The sequence below is a fragment of the Phoca vitulina genome, unplaced genomic scaffold, assembly GCF_004348235.1.
Source record: "Phoca vitulina isolate PV1807 unplaced genomic scaffold, GSC_HSeal_1.0 scaffold44, whole genome shotgun sequence".
In the NCBI taxonomy this organism is placed as follows: Eukaryota; Metazoa; Chordata; class Mammalia; order Carnivora; family Phocidae; genus Phoca; species Phoca vitulina.
In genome coordinates, this window is record NW_022589747.1 from 684,871 (window position 1) to 702,183 (window position 17,313).

At 54.2% G+C, this 17,313-nt stretch overlaps 1 protein-coding gene across 2 annotated transcripts in view; it reads left to right on the forward strand.

The window, feature by feature from the left end:
* The first annotated feature begins 1,123 nt into the window (after positions 1-1,123).
* Positions 1,124-17,313, forward strand: part of CCM2 (CCM2 scaffold protein) — a 45,566-nt gene continuing 29,376 nt past the window's right edge. For both annotated transcript variants that reach the window (XM_032430493.1, XM_032430495.1), the window contains exon 1: positions 1,124-1,209. In XM_032430493.1, coding sequence (XP_032286384.1) covers positions 1,180-1,209 — 30 coding nt within the window. In that variant the 5' untranslated portion in view covers positions 1,124-1,179. The remainder of the gene's footprint in view (positions 1,210-17,313) is intronic.

Consider the following 17,313-nt stretch of genomic DNA (forward strand, 5'->3'; position numbering starts at 1 on the left):
ACCTTCCTGCCGGCCCCGCCCCCATCCTCATCCGGTCCTCACCTTCCTGCCCACCCCGTTCCACCCGGCCGGGCCCTCTTCTCCTCACTGGCCCCTCCCCATCTCACAGGCCCCGCCCTCACCTTCCTGCCAGCCCCGTCCCACCCCGCCGGGCCCTCCTCTCCTCACTGGCCCCGCCCCATAACACAGGCCCCGCCCCCACATTCCTGCCGGCCCCGCCCTCACCTTCCTTCCGGCCCCGTCCCACCCCGCCGGGCCCTCTTCTCCTCACTGGCCCCGCCCCATCTCAAAGGCTCCGCCCTCCCCTTCCTGCCAGCCCTGCCCCCTTCCCTTTCCCGTCCCCCACTTTCCTCCCGTCCCCACTTTCCTGTCCTTCCCCACAGACCCGCCCTCACCTTCCTGCCTGCCCGCCCTCCCCTACCCACCGGCCCCGCCCCTTCCCGATAGTCCCGTTCCTCCCACCAGCCCGGCCTCTTCTCCCTTCCTGTCCTCTACCTTGCTGCCGGCCCCGCCCTTCCTCCCTGCTAGTCCCGCCCCTTCCCGCAGGCCCCGCCTTCCAGCCCTCCCCTCCCCACCAGCCAGGCCCTCACCATACCCACAGCCCTTCCCGCGAGTCCCGCCCCTCCCACTGGCCCCCTCCCCTCCTACGGGCCACGCCCCTCACCTTCTGGCTGGCCCCTCCCCCCGTTTCCTACCGCCCTGAGCGTGGCCCTCCCGAGCGCGAGGAGGCCGGGAAGTTGGCTGCCCTAAAGATGGCGGCAGAATTGAAAAGTTGGAGCCGCTCCTGTGGCCCTGAGGGGCAGGGGACGGCACGGGGGCGGGGCGGGCGCGCTCTGAAGGGCGTGGGGCGGGATTGGGGCGCAACAGGCGCGCTCCCGCGGCCGTGAGGGGGCGGGGCAGAGCGGGCGCGTTCCCGGCGGCCCTGAGGGGTGGGGGCGGGGCGCAGGGCGGGGCGCAGGGCGGGGCCGCGCCTCGGCCCGGAAGTGCGGGGTGCGGGGTGCGGGGCGCGGACGTCCCCTGGCGGCCGCGGACGGAGAGTGCGGCCGCGCGGGCGGGAGGCGCAGGAGCGGCGGCGGCGGCGGCGGCGGTGGCGGCCGCGGGGCCGGGCGAGCATGTAGCGGCCACGGGCGGCGCGGGGCTCCCGGGGCGGGCCGGGCCGCGGGGGCCGCTCGCGGCGACATGGAGGAGGAGGGCAAGAAGGGCAAGAAGGTGAGCGTGCGCGGGCGCGTGCTCCCGAGGGCCGGGCGGGGGGCGGGCTGGACCCCGGAGCGGGGCGGAGGGGCCGGCGCCGGGGGTGGACTGGGAGGGTCCCTCGGGGCCGCCCTTCGGCCAGCCGGCGTGGGGCGCGGGGCGGTCGCACGGACGGAGGTCTGATTTGAGGTCAGGCGTGGAGAGGTCGGGGGGCGCACACTGTTGGGGGAGAGCGTGGCCGGCAGGCCGGGGCTCCCCGGTGCACGGCGCGCGGTCGGGCCCGGCACTGGGCCGCGGGCGTCCGTCTCCGCGGGTGGGGTGGGAGACCAGCCCCTGGACAATGGGGTTAGGTGGTCCTCCGCCCGGCCCGCGCGGCGGGGGAGGAAGGGCCACGCCTTTCCGCCCCTTCCGGCCAGTGAGTCCCCCAAACCCCGGCTTTGCACATGGCCATGCCCGCGGGTCGGGGCGCAGGGCTGCAGAGGCGCCGGCCCGCCGAGGGGCCAGAAAGTTTTCCAGGGCCGGCGTCCTGGACAATGGGGAGGCAGCTCCCCGCAGGAACACTGGCTGCTGAGTTGACTTCGGTTTCATGACACCGAGTGAAAACAAGAGCTGTGCCTCGCGGGGCAGCCCGTTCGCGGGCGCAGGTCCGCGCTACCTCGTTCTCGCTGAGCGGTCTCAGTGACGCTACGTTTGGCAGTTGGATTTCGGACAGAGTTCGAGAGGCTCCTTAGTTCATGTAGTTCTAAGAATGTGGCTTTAATTATAGGCTAGAGCAGTTGGTAAAGAAGCTCATTTTCAGGAGACTCTAATAGCTAAGCTGCCATTGAAATGGAAACGGGTTTCAATGAAATTTCTCTTTTTCGGGTAGAGGACTTTTAATGTGCTGGATTTCGTTAGTGTGCACTTTTGTGTGCAAGTTTCAGACAGACTTCGGTAGGTCCTCTGATCGTAGAGCCTGTGCTGAGCCAGCGGTGCCCTTCACTTGACTCATCCCCTTGTTTCACAAGGTGCCCCATTTTTGAGAGGTTGTATTTGAAATCCGGTGTGGCCCGGTGGTCCTCAGGGGATCGTGTGGTGCTTTTTCTCTCGCTTTCTTTCCTCCTTGTTGTGTTATGTCGGGAACGTGCGTCTAATTAAAGTGGTACCAGTTGCAGTTACCTAAGTCTGGAAAACAGCCCGAGAAAGTGATTCAGCCTGCAAGCGCTAGACTGCAGAGGGATGCTGCCCACCCTAAAGGGGGAGAGCTGAGTTTAATGTTTCTGCCACAGCCGGTGGAAGGCTCCGGAAGAAAGTCAGTCCACTGCATCCTTCCCTGTTACAGGCAGGCAGGCAGGTGGGCCAGGACCCGCACAGGAGCGTCTGTCCCAGCGCTCTTGGCTGCCAGTGTTAGTCCTGGCCCAGCAGATCACCAGTCTTGGCCTCGAAGCATCTTCCACACTCAGGCCAGATGGTGCTGGCTGAGGAGGGTCACTCCCTTTGAATGGACGCTAACCTGTCTGTGATGGGGAAGCATGGGATAGACTGACTTCTTTCAGAGCCCTTTACGAGCTTTGGTAGAAACATCAGAATATTCAGCAGTGCTGGGAGAGACAAAGAATCAGTGAGACATTCCTGAAATAGAAGTGAGGAGCTAGTAAAACTCAAGAATTTTTTAGTTGGGGGCAGTGTTAAGACTTAGGCCTAGAGGGGCGCCTGGGGGGCTCAGTCGTTAAGCGTCTGCCTTCGGCTCAGGTCATGGTCCCAGGGTCCTGGGATGGAGCCCCGCATCGGGCTCCCTGCTCCGCGGGAAGCCTGCTTCTCCCTCTCCCACTCCCCCTGCTTGTGTTCCCTCTCTCGCTGTGTCTCTCTCTGTCAAATAAATAAATAAATAAATAATCTTAAAAAAAAAAAAAAAAGATTTAGGCCTAGAGAAGGTTAATGATGAATTTCATTGTGTCTGTTAGAGAAGATAATCACTTGTTACATAGTAGCCTAAGCCAGGAGCTCTGTGTTTTCTCTGTATTCTGCCCCTGCCCTAGCTCATTTTCCCACAGGCAGGCCAGCCGACAGCTCTGGAGTGTGAATTCCTATCCAGGCCACAACTTAGCACACTTTCCCTCTTGCTCTCTGCCAATCTCAAGCAGGCAGAGCCTGTCTGCTCTGCTTCTCCATTCCATGTGAGGTCACCTCCAACTCATGAAATTTGGTGCTTACATTGTTCTCTTTATGGTCAATTAACCAGATTAATCTATTTTAAAAGTTATATCCAAATTCAAGCTAAAATAGCAGAAGTAATGACCTAATAGTTTTATGAAAGTACAGTTTGGGGGCACCTGGGTGACTCAGTTGGTTAAGCGACTGTCTTTGGCTGAGGTCATGATCCCGGGGTCCTGGGATCCAGCCCCGCATCTGGCTCCCTGCTCAGCGAGGAGCCTGCTTCTCCCTCTGTGTGCTGTTCCCCCTGCTTGTGCTCTTTCTCTGTCAAATAAATAAAATCTTTTTTTTTTTTTAAGATTTTATTTATTTATTTGACTGAGAGAGACATAGCGAGAGAGGGCACACAAGCAGGGTGAGTGGGAGAGGGAGAAGCAGGCTTCGCGCAGAGCAGGGAGCCCGATGCAGGGCTCGATCCCAGGACCATGACCTGAGCCGAAGGCAGACGCTTAATGACTGAGCCACCCAGGCGCCCCTCAAATAAATAAAATCTTAAAAAAAAGAAAGAAAGTACAGTTTGGACATTTAAATTATGTCTTCAAGTTAGCTCTCTCAAAATTGCAGATTTAACCTTTATTTTTAATTTTAATTTTAATTTTTTTTTTTAAGTAAGCTCTAGGCCCATCATGCGGCTTGAACTCATGACCCTGAGATCAAGAGTCGCATGCTGTACCGACCGAGCCAGCCAGGTGCCCCCAGATTTAACCTTTAAAAATGTGGATTGGGAGGCTTTTTCAGGTCTTCAGACACTTGTCCTGGTGTTTTGTCAAGCAGTTATTCAGGTTTGTTCTAATGTGGCCTATTTATTTCCTTAGCATAGGAGTCAGTGAGCTGCCAGAGAATAAGTAGAACAGAGTGGGTTTCATATAAAGTGGCCCCAGGTACAGCGCTGCCTTTTCTTTCTTTTTTTTTTTTCCTTTCTTTCTTTCTTTTTTGAGTGGGGTGGGATGGGGTGGGGAGAAGAGAAGAGAGGGAGAGAGAATCTTAAGCAGACTCCATGCCCAGCCCAGAGCCCGATATGGGGCTCGATCTCACCACCCTGAGATCATGACCTGAGCTGAAATCAGGAGTCGGATGCTTAGCCGACTGAGCCACCCAGGCGCCCTCAGCCCTGTCCTTTCCTAGGCTACCCTAGCACATAGGATGAGGGTGACCTGAGCCCTTCTAATGTCCCTTGGAAAGTCCTGGCTGATGGGGATGTGGGAGGAGCCGGTCAGGAAATGAGGAGGTCCTGGTACATCTGGGGGATTCGTGTGTGGACCAAGAAGTCCATAGGCTGCTAGGGGCATGGGGCCTGGGGAGTAGGAATGACCAGTGGGGGGTCACTCTCCCACCCACATGTCCCCAGAGTGACTGATATCTTTCAGACCACAAGTCCTGATTTGGGGTTTGGAGAATAAGGCTGCCTCCTTATAAAATGGACCCGAGTTGCATGAGTTCTGACACTGTTCTGTCAGGATGTAATTCTTTTTTGTGAGAAACTTAGGTGTATGCGTGAGTTGGATTGTATGCTTGATCGGACGAGGACCGCAGCCTGTGGGAGGTCACCACCAGGCCTCTATGCTGTTCGGGTCCCGGCTTTTGCTGCTGGTCGCACCTCTGGCTGCCATGCTTTCAACCTGAATGGCTAGATATTTTTACGTTAGGTTACTTTATTGTGCATTCCGTAAATGGAAAAAAAGAAAGGTTATAAGGTACCCTGGAAATGTAGGCCTGGATATTAAGTAATAGCAGGGAGTTATTATTAATTTTGTTAGATACAATGTCTGTATTCCGTTTGGTCGAGTTCTGAGCTGATCGACATACACGCTGAGCTATTTATAGGTAAAATCGTGGGATTCCTGAGATTGGCTTTACTCAGACTGGAAACACAACAGAGAGGAGATAGCTGAATGCTGTGGTCGTGGGTGTTCCCCATCCATTATTCTGTTTACTTGTGTGAATTTTTGAGTTTTCATATAAAAAGTGGGGAGAAAGCGGTCCACCAGGTTATGGGCCCTGAATCATCAGCTCCTGTAGCTGCTGGACCATCCTCCCGGCAGTGTCCGTGAGGAACTGGGGGCTTGGCTGGACCTGTGTCTTTATACCCTTGTGTCTCCAGCTGTCAGCCAGCGTGTGTGTGTGTGTGTAGCTGAAATGGGAATTTAAAGAAATGGTACTTCATATAAGCAGTGCACTATGAGTTTTTTACTCTGTTCTTTTCTGGTTTTCCCATTAAACAAGTGCCAGTCACGATGTGTCGCAGCCGTAACATGGGTTAACACAGGGACTTTGGGGTCTGTGCCTTGTTTTATCTTTCCTCTTGGGGAGGTTTCACAGTGACTCTTGGGTGACCATGTGGTGGCCCCGAGCTGGGAGGCGGGCAGACGGGGACAAGAGGTGCCTGGCAGAGACCGTAGGGCCGGTGGAGGCCAGCAAGGCTCGTTTCGCTCTGATTTGGGGAGTCACCACTTATATAGTACCTGGTATTTATCCATTTTCAACATAAGGAACCGTAGGGTCGCTGCCGCCTTCAGACCCCATGACCCACTGGCCGTGGTAGTGGCTCGAACCTCACGGGGCTTCTCTGTTCCTGCTCAGAGCATCGTTTGGGAGGAGCACCCTGGAGAGGAACACATTTCTTGCAGCGATGGTACCGCCGAGGGGGCCGCTCTGAAGTGAGAGGGGCTGTCAGCAGTGTGCCCGTGAGGTCGGGGACAAGTGCCTTCCATGGCGATGGGCTCGGTGACTGTGGTCACTGTGGGTCTTCCGTGTCTTCCTTTCTGTCAGCAGCAGCAGTAGCGCGGCTCATCCCCGCTCTCTGGTGAGAGTCAACAGCCAAGTCCTGTGGATCTGACAGCACGACATCCTCCTGTGCCTTTATCCGAGCTCCTGGGACATGCTTTGCGCCTTTCAGAGCAGGGCTGAGGCCGCTGCGTCCTGTTTGGAGAGCAAGTGCCCACACAGCGTGGGAGAAGGGGACGCGGTGGGCGTCAGCGCATCCTGCACAGGGCCCGTGTGCATGACGTTCAGAAGTGGGAGAGGTGCTGGGGGGGCCCTGGGCCCGGTGGGGGTGGGGGTTGGTCCTGGGTGCCGTGGAAGCTGCTGGGGATGTTTGTCTCTCCTTCTGACAGCGCCAGGACCGGATGCCGGGGACACAGACGAGCTCTGTGGTCACAGAGCTGGAAGTGGGCCTCAGAGGACCCGTGAGAGTGGACCTTTAGAGAAAGCGCGCTTTGATGAGAGCGAATCAGAAACCCTTTTTGTTAGGAAGGCATGAAGTACACGCGTAGAGAAGGCCCTGTAATAAAGCTCCTGTGCTCCCACCTCAGACATCATCAGTGCGCCAACAGCTTGGTTCTCATCCATCCCTGCTCCCCAGGTGCTCTGGGCTGAACCATTTTCCCCTCAAATCCACGGGGTGGAGTCCTGACCTCAGAACGGGACTGTATTTGGAGAGAGGTCTTCAAGAGGTGATTGAGGTAAAACAAGGTCACCAGGGTGGGCTCTACTCCAGTGTGACTGGGGTCCTCATCAGAAGAGGACATCAGGACGCAGACGCACGGAGGGACGACCACGAGAGGACCCGGGGAGGAGACGGCCGTCTGCACGCCCAGGAGAGGCCTCGGGAGGGACCGGCCCTGCCACGCCTGGATCTGGGGCGTCCAGGACTGAGAGAGAGTAGATGTGTGAGCCACCCAGTCCGTGCTTTGTTAAAGCAGACTAAGGCAGGTTATTTGGAAGCAAACCCTGGAGATCAGGGAGATGTGGCAGGAGTCCTGTGCGAGGACCATGTTGGGGAGCATTGGTCTCAGTCTAACCCAGAGGTTCTGAGCACCCGGTCTCTACGGTCACCTGACACACAGACAGGCTACTCAGTTGCAGGCTGACCTGTGCGGTGCTCTGTGTCCTGACCCGTGGTCCATGCGGGCCCCTCCCGCTGCCGAGCTCTCTCGCTCTCCTCCCGCAGCCCAAGAAGAGCAGCTGCTTTTCATGGTTATGCAGGGAGTTTAGGTTTGGATTTGTCAAGTTAGAAATAGGAAGGAAATTTTCCCCTTAGCTCTGGCCCAGTGCCAGAAATGTTACTCTTTTTCCTCGGAAGTGTGCCTGAATGAATAGTAGCCGTTTTTTTGCCGAGCTTGTGCCAAGAATTAGGGCATTTGATTGTGGGCATTGGATGCGTGCAGTGGAAATAATCCCCTTCACTAAGTGCAGCAGGATGTTGGGATTTAGGCTTTTGTCCGAGGCTTAGGATGGTGGGTATCTTGTAACCTGGGAGGTGGGAAGGATCGTTGAACTCTGAAAGCGAGCATGGTCAGCGTGGCCGTGCCGAGCTCTGTCCTTACAGTGCAGCAGCCCCCTCATGCGGGACCCGCTGATTCACCTGCTGCCTCTCGTGACGCGGGGAAGAAAGACACACACTTCTTTGACTCGTCACAGTTCCCCACACTGTTGGACCCACAACCCACTATGTCTCCTGCGCGTCCTCACCACTAACTCTGCAGTCCTGTGTGCTCTAGAATATTCCACGTTCTCTTGCTGTCCACCTGGCGCCGACGCAGCTTATGGGTCTAATGCTTGGACAGACCTGCGTGTCAGGTCTGTCATCCAGCGGGTCCCATGTCAGCGAATGTCCCAGGTCTAATTGCCAGGAGACATGTCCCTGTCAGTGGCTGTCACCGGTGTACATTCTGCGGTGTAACAGTAGCCGAAGCCGATGTGCCCTTCATACGTGGAGGTCAGACCCACGTCAGGCCCTGTTAGGCCTCCTCTCAGGGACGCCTGGGGGGCTCAGTCAGCGAAGCGTCTGACTTCCGCTCAGGTCATGATCCCAGGGTCCTGGGATCGAGCCCCGCATCGGGCTCCCTGCTCAGTGGGGAGCCTGCTTCTCCCTCTGCCTCTGCCTCTCCCCCTGCTTGTGCTCTCTCTCTGTCAAATAAAGAAATAAAATCTATATATAAAAAAAGAAGGCTCCTCTCCCCCCAGGATTGAATCTTCTGCCCCCTCCTTGGAAGAAGAGTGTGCAGTCCACCCCCCAGCATTTGATTATGAACGTCCTTGGATCCAGCAGAGTTGAAAGGATTTTACAGCAAATCCCTGTCCACCCACCACCTAGATTCTACCATAAACGTTCGCTGTGTACACCTACCCGTCTATCTCTGAACGCACCCGAAAACTCGCCCTGCCTCTCTGATGCATTTCAGGGTAAATTATAGACACCATTCCACTGCAATCTGGATATTTCAGCATGCCTATCCGTAGCTGGAGTGCAATATCGTTCACAGTTTCTTTTGCTGTAAAATTTATATACACTGAAACATATGCATCTTAAAAGTACATTAGCTAAACTCTGACAGATGCGTACGCCTGTGCAACCCAAAGCCCTGCCAAGAACTAGACCATTGTCATGATCCCAGGGTCCCGGGATCGAGCCCCACGTCGGGCTCCCTGCTCGGCGGAGAGCCTGCTTCTCCCTCTCCCTCTCCCTGCTGTTCTGCCTACTTGTGCTCTCTCTCTCTCTGTCAAATAAATAAATAAAATATTAGGAAAAAAAAAAAGAACTAGACCATTGCCTCACTCAGAAAGTCCCTCATGCCTCCTGGGACGCCTCTCCCTCCCCTGAGGCAGCCGCTGCTTTGATGGTGGGCACTCTAGACGGGCCTGTCGGGATTGGTTTCTGCTCGAGAACATCACACACGTGGAATCAGGCAGTACATATTCTTTTCTTTTTTTAAGATTTTATTTATTTATTTGAGAGAGTGAGCACGAGCAGGGCAGAGGGAGAGGGAGAAGCAGACTCCCTTGCTGAGCAGGGAGCCCAGTGCGGGGCTCGATCCCAGGACCCTGAGATCATGACCTGAGCCGAAACCAAGTGTGGGACGCTCAGTTGACTGAGCCACCCAGGTGCCCCTTGTTCTACCTTTTTATTTTTATTTATTTTATTTATTTTATTTATTTTTTAAAGATTTTATTTATTTATTTGAGAGAGAGCACATGAGAGGGGGGAGGGTCAGAGGGGGAAGCAGACTCCCTGCCGAGCAGGGAGCCTGATGTGGGACTCCATCCAGGGACTCCAGGATCATGACCTGAGCCGAAGGCAGTCGCTTAACCAACTGAGCCACCCAGGCGCCCCTTGTTCTACCTTTTTAATCTAGTCTGGCACCTGGTACCTTCTGCCTTCACATTTAATGTAATTATTGATAGGCTTGTGTTTGCCACTTCCCTGTTTGTTTTCTGCTTCTCTTTTGTGCTTTGTTCGTCCCTCATCTGTCTTCTTTTGGGTCGAGTGCTTGTAGGGGTCTGTCGTGTTGCTCACCACTGTGTGGGTTGCAGGACGCACCCGTAACTTGTCCCAGACTGCCGTGAGTCACTGTCATGCTCTTTCTCGTCTGCTGCGAGAGCCCGTCAGCAGTAGTGGTCCACGGACGCTGCCTCCTGTCTTTGCAGAACTTTTGACATTTTATTCCTGTACATGTAATAAAGCCAACATTATTATTTTTGCTGTAGACTATTGAATTTTTACCTTTTTATATTGAAATAATTTTAAGTTTACAAAGAAGTTGGATAAATAGTACACAGAGTACCCAGTTACCTTTCACCCAGATCCCCCGATTGTTAACATTTCTAAGCTATTTAAGAAGCAATTGCATGGGGCGCCTGGGTGGCTCAGTCGGTGAAGCGTCTGCCTTCAGCTCAGGTCATGATCCCGGGGTCCTAGGATCGAGCCCCGAGTCAGGCTCTCTGCTCAGCGGGGAGTCTGCTTCTCCCTCTCCCTCCCCCTGCTAGTGCTCTCTCTCTCTCTCTCTCTTTCAAATAAATAAAAATCTTAAAAAAAAAAAGAAAAAAAGCAATGCAGACATGATGCCCCATGACCCTTCATCCTTCAGTGTGTGTTTTCTCGGTACAAGGACCATCCCACCTCGGTCTAGAAACCATCCCCATCCAATCAGGAAAATCACATCAATCCTTTATTGCCATCTGATTCACGGACCCCATGCAGACTTGCTGACTGATGTCGATTTGCTCCATTTCTGGTGATGCTGACTCATCACTTACCAGGTTTCTGCATTTTTAAAAAAAGATTTATTATTTATTTGAGAGAGAGAACACACACAGAGACAGAGAGAACGAGCATGCAGGGTGGAGGGGCAGAGGGAGAGAGTCTCAAGCCGACTCCATGCTGGGCACAGAGCCCGACCTGGGGCTTGATCCCATGACCCCGAGATCATGACCTGAGCCGAAATCAAGAGTCAGATGCTCAACCAGCTGTGCCACCCAGGTGCCCCAACCAGGTTTCTGCATTATTTCTTTTATTTAATTAATTTATTTATTTGAGAGAGAGAAAGAGAGAGAGAGAATGAGTGGGGGAAGGGGCAGAGGGAGAGGGAGAAACAGACTCCCCGCTGAGCAGAGATCCCAATGCGGGGCTCGATCCCAGGACCCTGAGATCATGACCTGAGTTGAAGGCAGATGCTTAACCATCTGAGCCACCCAGGCACCACTAGGTTTTTGCATTTTAAAGTTCTTTGACTATAATTTTTTACTATTATTATTAACTTTGAAGCTCAAATTGTCCCAAACTCAACCAATAGGAGCCACTGTAGGCTGGCTCTGATGTCTTTTTATTTATTTATTTATTTTTTATTTTTTATTTTTTTTTAAAGCTTGGTTTGGGTTTTTTTTTGTTGTCGTTGTTTTGTTTTGTTTTAAGATTTTATTTATTTGGACAGAGAGAGACACAGCGAGAGAGGGAACACAAGCAGGGGGAGTGGGAGAGGGAGAAGCAGGCTTCCCGCTGAGCAGGGAGCCCGATGCGGGGCTCGATCCCAGGACTCTGGGATCATGACCTGAGCTGAAGGCAGACGCTTAACAACTGAGCCACCCAGGCGCCCCGATGTCTTTTTATTTTTAATTCTGGTCAAAAACCCGTAACCTACCATTTACCATCTTAACCACTTTTAAGTGTGCAGTTCAGCCATGTTAAGTGTATTCACGTTGGTGTGTGGCCGGTGACTTTTGACTAGTCCCTGGTATTCTTTGAGCTCTTGCTTACGTTTGCTACAAGATGTTCTAGGCTATTCTGCTACTTTCCTGCCCCAGCCCACTGGAACCAGACATTTATCTGAGGATCCTGGTTGCTTTCAGTGGAAATGGTATCTAGAAACCAAGATCTGACTGTAGATGTGCTCATTGCTGTGGGGGTGTTACTTCTATTAGGGGACTAGGGACCTCTTTGGGGTTGTTTCTTCTTGATGTTTTTTTTTTGAGATCTTGCACTATACATATGTAGTTTCTTTATTCCTCATTGGGGCTCAGTGGCATTTTCCCTTATGGATTAATGCAATTCATTTCAACAATAGTCTGTTTATAGAATTTTACGTTGCCATTTTGCTCTAACACAAAATGCAGACATGAGCCATCTACTAACCTTTCACATGTGTGTACGTGTATCTGTAGGATTAAGTCCTGAAAATGCAATTGTTAGGGAGCTTTATGTACATTTGTAATTTTAGTACATACTGATAAATTGTTCCCCATAGTAGTACCAGTTTTTATTCTTAACATCAACCTTTCAGAATGCGTGTTTTCAAATATCCTTGCTCACATAACACATCACCAGACTGTTGAATACTTGCCAAGCCGATAGATGAAAATAGTATTTGCTAATAATTTTGGGTTTTACTTTCCAAAATGAACTTAAAATTTTTTCTTACTAAAAAATACATTTACAGCTCAGAAAAATAGCAAAATATATTCAAGAAAAAAGGAAAAAAAAAATCCTGTCCGCTAGGAACAACTATTAGAGCTTTTCAGATCCCTTTCCTAGGTGTGTCTACTTTTCTGTGCACGTACACAGTTTTACTTCCTTGGCTTCATTTATTTGACACTTGTTTAATGCCCAGTGGGTACAGTGCTTTCTGGGGAGTTGTTGCTGCCTTCCTGAAACTCCTTCACCATCTCTGGGGGGGCTCTTAGTGCCACAAGGTAAGAAAGACCTGAGTGCTGTAAGAAGGAGCACAGGGTGGTGGGTCAGGATGTGCACTGTGCAGAGTGAGTGGATTCTCTGAAGGGCCCACCCCCTTGTCGCTGGAACTCTGTCCTGTGGTTCTGTTGCTGGAGAAGTAGGCCCTCCCTGGCTCCCCCTGCTGGGCTGCTCCTGTTGGCACAGATTTCTGTAGCTGCCTCTGGCACGTGGAGAGACAAAGTGAGCACACCTTTGAGGTAAGTATCAGGAACAGAGTTATTTATCCTGGAAGGAGGTCGAAGAGTCAGGGTAACTGGTATGGACATCCCTTAAGAAGATTCTGCTGGGTTTCAGTGCCTGTTACATAGAGACGTCTGTGGCCCCTATTTCTGGGGTGACCCTGGTGTGTCTACATAGAGTGCTCTTGTGAGTTTATTCCTCGAGCTGGAACTCTGCTGTAATTCCCAGGGGCAGAGAGTCCTGTCACTGGTACCTTACCACATGGTATGCGCAGAGAAGACATGCCACATCCACGCATCTCCCAGCGTTCCCTGCTTGGGAACCCTCATTTCCAGAGCTCTTTGCACATGTTGGGGTCCTGCCTGCCATAAGAAACGTGTGCTTGGCTCCCAGTGCCACAGCATTTCGGGAGGGGCACGATGTGACCTTTTTTCGGGGTCCTGGACGACCGGCCTGCCTTGTCTCCCCAGTCAGTGGTGGCACATCGTGGCCTCCCCTCCCTCTCCCTCCGTGGCTGGGTCTTGGCCACGGGAGGAGGGCACCTCTGATTGGTCTTCTGTGTGTTTTTTTCCATCGACTTCACTGCTCCTTTTCTCTGATCCCCAGGCCCCAGTTCTTGCACACCTGGCCTTCACTGGCACACGTCCTAACCTGTATAATGCGGGTCCTTCTGTTTGTGGTCTTGTAAAACGTGTGTTGTTTTCATGCCTCCCTTTTTTTTTTTTTACACTAAAGTTTGCAAGAGTAGCAGAAGGAGCTCCCGTGTACCCCCGGCGGAATTAATGCGGGCGGCATGCGCTGCAGAGGCAGGGGGGCGTGTGGGCCGCCCGCCCCTTGCCCGTGGCAGCTGCTCGGGCGTCTGTGCGAGGCTCCTGTGTGGCTTCTGTCACACTCCTTACTGCCCGCTCACTGGCGTGCGACAGGTTTTCAGAGGCTTTCCTGTTGGGCTCCCCCTGGTTGCCCGTCACCGCGGGGTCATCCTGACCCCGGTGCTGATGCTCTTGGCCTCGCCAGCGGGCGCTTCCTGTGTGGGCGCGGGTGCGGGCTGCGTGGACGCGGTCGGGTCCTGCGGGGGGGAGCCTGCGTGGCCTCCAGGGATGGCGCGGACGCGGACAGGGTCGCGGTGGTCAGGGGGCGTGGTGTGGGGACGGGGGTAGAGGGGCCGTCCGCTGTGTCCAGCCCTGCCCGGCTCCTGCTTCGGGAAGCCCTGGCCTTGTCCGTCAGTGAAGGGGCCCCTTCCCTCCCCTGCTGGGCGTGGCTGCGGTGGGTTTCACCTACAGGCATGAGGTTGGGGGCCTCGTCAGAACTGGGGTAAAGCGGGCCCTGCTTTTTATTCTGTGCGCGCTCCTCTCGCTCACCCCGTTCCCTCTGTGGGCTCTCTGCTCACTGCATTCCCTGCGTATGCATGCCTCCCCCTCATCCCGTTCCCTCTGTGGGTGCTCCTTCCCCTCAGCTTGCTCCCCCTGTTGGTTTCTGCGTGTTTGGCTCAAAGCGGTGGGGGACGCTAGTGGGGCAAGCTCTGGGGTCAGAAGGTTGGAAGGGGGTAGGTGCTGGGCAGGCCTGGGCTGCAGGGCTGGCGTTAGAGCTCCTGGCAGCTGTGAGGCTGGTCACAGGCACCCGGCGTAGCGGGGGCTCGGCCTCACTGCTGCCCGACGTCCTTCTGTAGAGGTGTCTGCAGGCGTCTGGCCGCCCTGGGAGGAGGTAGCCGAACGCCCAGCCGTGGACTCAGCGTACCCCGAGAGGTTGTGAGGTGTGGGCGTCCTCTCCTGTTGGTGGCTGTGGGGCGTGCATGTGCTGGGCTCTCCGTGGTGCTGTCCCGATGGCTCCCAGCGGGCTTTAGACTCTGCCCGTGTCCCGACTTGCCCTGCGCAGGTGTGCGGAAAGGACAGGTGACCCTTGCAGGTGGTTCTCTGGGAGCCATCAGTCTGCCACGACTCCCACCAGCAGGGAGGCCACCATGGCTCGGCACGTGCTGGCTTTGTGTGGCCGATGGAGTTCAGACGGGGCACCGTGGCTGGGTGCAGGCCAGCTGATTTTCGGCTTCTCCTCCAAGGGCACGGCTTCCTTCAGGAGGCCTGGCGGTGTCCGAGGCGGCGGACCGTGCCAGGCGCCGTGGGGCCAGCAGCCCTCCTGTTCCAGACTCCGTGCACCAGTGGCTTCTGGCCGGGTGGGACCTCGGGCCCAGACCTGGGCTCAGTCGTGCATCTGGGCCCCTTTAGGGTGCCAGCCACTCTCAGCCGTGCACTCGATGCCCTGGGGCTTCTCTTCCAGTTACTTGTGCTGATGGAAACAGCAAGTCCAGACGCACCACAGCCTGCGTTCTTGTCTGGATAGGAACATGCAGGGTGGGGGTAGCATGGGGGCCGCCCCCACCCCTCAGTTCCTGCACCCCAGGCTGGGCTCTGGCTCGGCTGCCATGTCCCCTGCCCACCTGTCAGCAGCCCCTCCAGCCAGCTTTGCTTGTCCCTCTGTCCCGTGGAGCTCTGGCCTATCACAGAAGAGAAGGTCCTGGTCCCAAGGGTAAGTGCGTGCTCTAGGGCTAGAGTTAGCAGAAACGCCTGAAACGTCTGTGAGACAAACTCCTGAAACACAGAAACACGGGCTAGAAGAGGTGGAGAGACATCTTGTGTTTGGATGGGATTGGTGGCCTCAAGACTGTGTCCGTCCCCCCCGCCCCCCCGAGTTAATTTATGATCCCAGGGAAAAGGTCACCGGGCTCTTCTCTGGAACCAGACTACTTGAGTGGAAGCTCACCTGAGTTATGAGCAAGCAAGAATGGCCAGAAAACTTCTGTGAAAAAGAAGAGCGACGCGAGAAGCAGCCTAGAATGGGTGGGGGGGGCCGCGCCCCTGTTGTCCTGTGATGAGCTGCGGGAACAGAGGGGAAAAGTCAGAAATAGGCCCTGCTCTGCAAGGAGCTGAGTGTGCAGGAGAGCGGAGAGATCTGATTCTTAGCGAGTGGCGTGGAGTAACAGGGTCACCATACAAAAAAGGATAAAATAGGTACCTGTACCCCAGGATGAGCAACAAATGGGCTCCGAAATTTAAATAAAATAATTAAGCCATAAAAGAAAAGACCAAAAGACCTGACCACATAAACATAAGCAAAGTAAAAAGACAAATCAAGAAAACATTATTTGCACCTTAAAAAACAGAAGGTAAATGTCTCCTAAATAAGGTGCTTCTAAAAAAAAATGGAAAACAACAGCCAGGGGCTGAGGGGAAAAACAGGCGAGAGATGGGAACACAGGGTTTGCAGAAAGAGAAACACAAATGGCTTTTAAAAACATGTGAAAAGGCAAGTCAGACTCTTGAATAAAAGAGAAATGCAAATTCAGATCACTTGGGGCCACCTGTTCACCCCCCCACTTCCCCCAGGCCAGCAGAAACCCCAGAGTTGGTCAGGCGTGAGGGAAGGGGCCTGCACAACCCCGGACAGGGCATAAGGGCAATGCCTGACTCACCTGGTGTGTTGACTGACCCAGCATCCCGCTTCTCGCCTGGTGCGTTGACTGACCCAGCATCCCACTTCCAAAGACCTACCCCAAGGACACACTGGCAAGAACAAGACATGGTTTGTGCATTGTGGCCCTACTTCGTGTACAGGCGGCAGGTTCTCCAAGCCGTGCCGCACCCACACGGTGGGTTTTGGGCAGTGCAGCTGGAGAGAGGGGTCCCCGAGCCCTTTGAGTGGGCTCCAGGACATGCATGTGCAGGTACTCACTCTGATAGTTTTTAAACGGTTACCTGGCGGCCAGGAGGGTGTGACCTCTGAGCATAGGCCTCATGGCTGTGCAACCATCTCATGTTCTATAATATTACAAGTTGAATAAAAGCTTTTTTTTTCTTTTTAATTTTTATTTATTTGACACAGAGAGAGACAGCAAGAGAGGGAGCACAAGCAGGGGGAGTGGAAGAGGGGGAGAAACAGGCTTCCCGCGGAGCAGGGAGCCCAATGCGGGGCTCGATCCCAGGACCCCGGGATCATGACCTGAGCCGAAGGCAGACGCTTAACGATTGAGCCACCCAGGCGCCCCTGAATAAAAGCTTCTTAAAACGTCACTTAAAAATATGTATTAAAAATGGTATAAAGCCACAAAAAGGCATAACCCCTTAGAGGAGAGTTATTTCAAGTTATGAAATCATAGACATGTGACAGCACACCCCCTGTGGGATACTGGGGGAGGACAAGAGGTACAAAAAGCCCCAAATTGTTTTCAGTAACCATATTGGTACTAAGACTGGTATTGTCATTCTGCGACTGTCCCGTATGTTGTAGGATGCAGGGGCAGTGAGTTAGGTTAGCATCCTTACACACGGACTCCCAGCATGGGACTCAGGGCAGAGCACACCGAAGGGGGTAATCCGTAACCTTGTAATCCCAAATTTGAATTGGAAATGTCACTCTGAGCTCCTAAGGTCTTTTCAACACAGAAAGCTTATGTCCTTACTCTCTGGTTGAAGAGAGTAAGTGATAGAAGCACCAGTGAGCACCCTCGGCGCCTGCAGGACTGGAAACAGCATTTTCCTCCAGAAGCAGCTCCTCCCCCGCCTGAGCTGTCCCCCCGCCCCCCAAGCTGTTCCCTGCCTGAGCTGTTCCTCATCTGAGCTGTCCCTGGTCTGAGCTGTCCCCTGCCTGAGCTGTCCCTGATCTGAGCTGTCCCCGGTCTGAGTTGTCCCCTGCCTGAGCTATCCCCATTCTGAGCTGTCCCTCACCTGAGCTGTCCCCGGTCTGAGCTGTCCCCG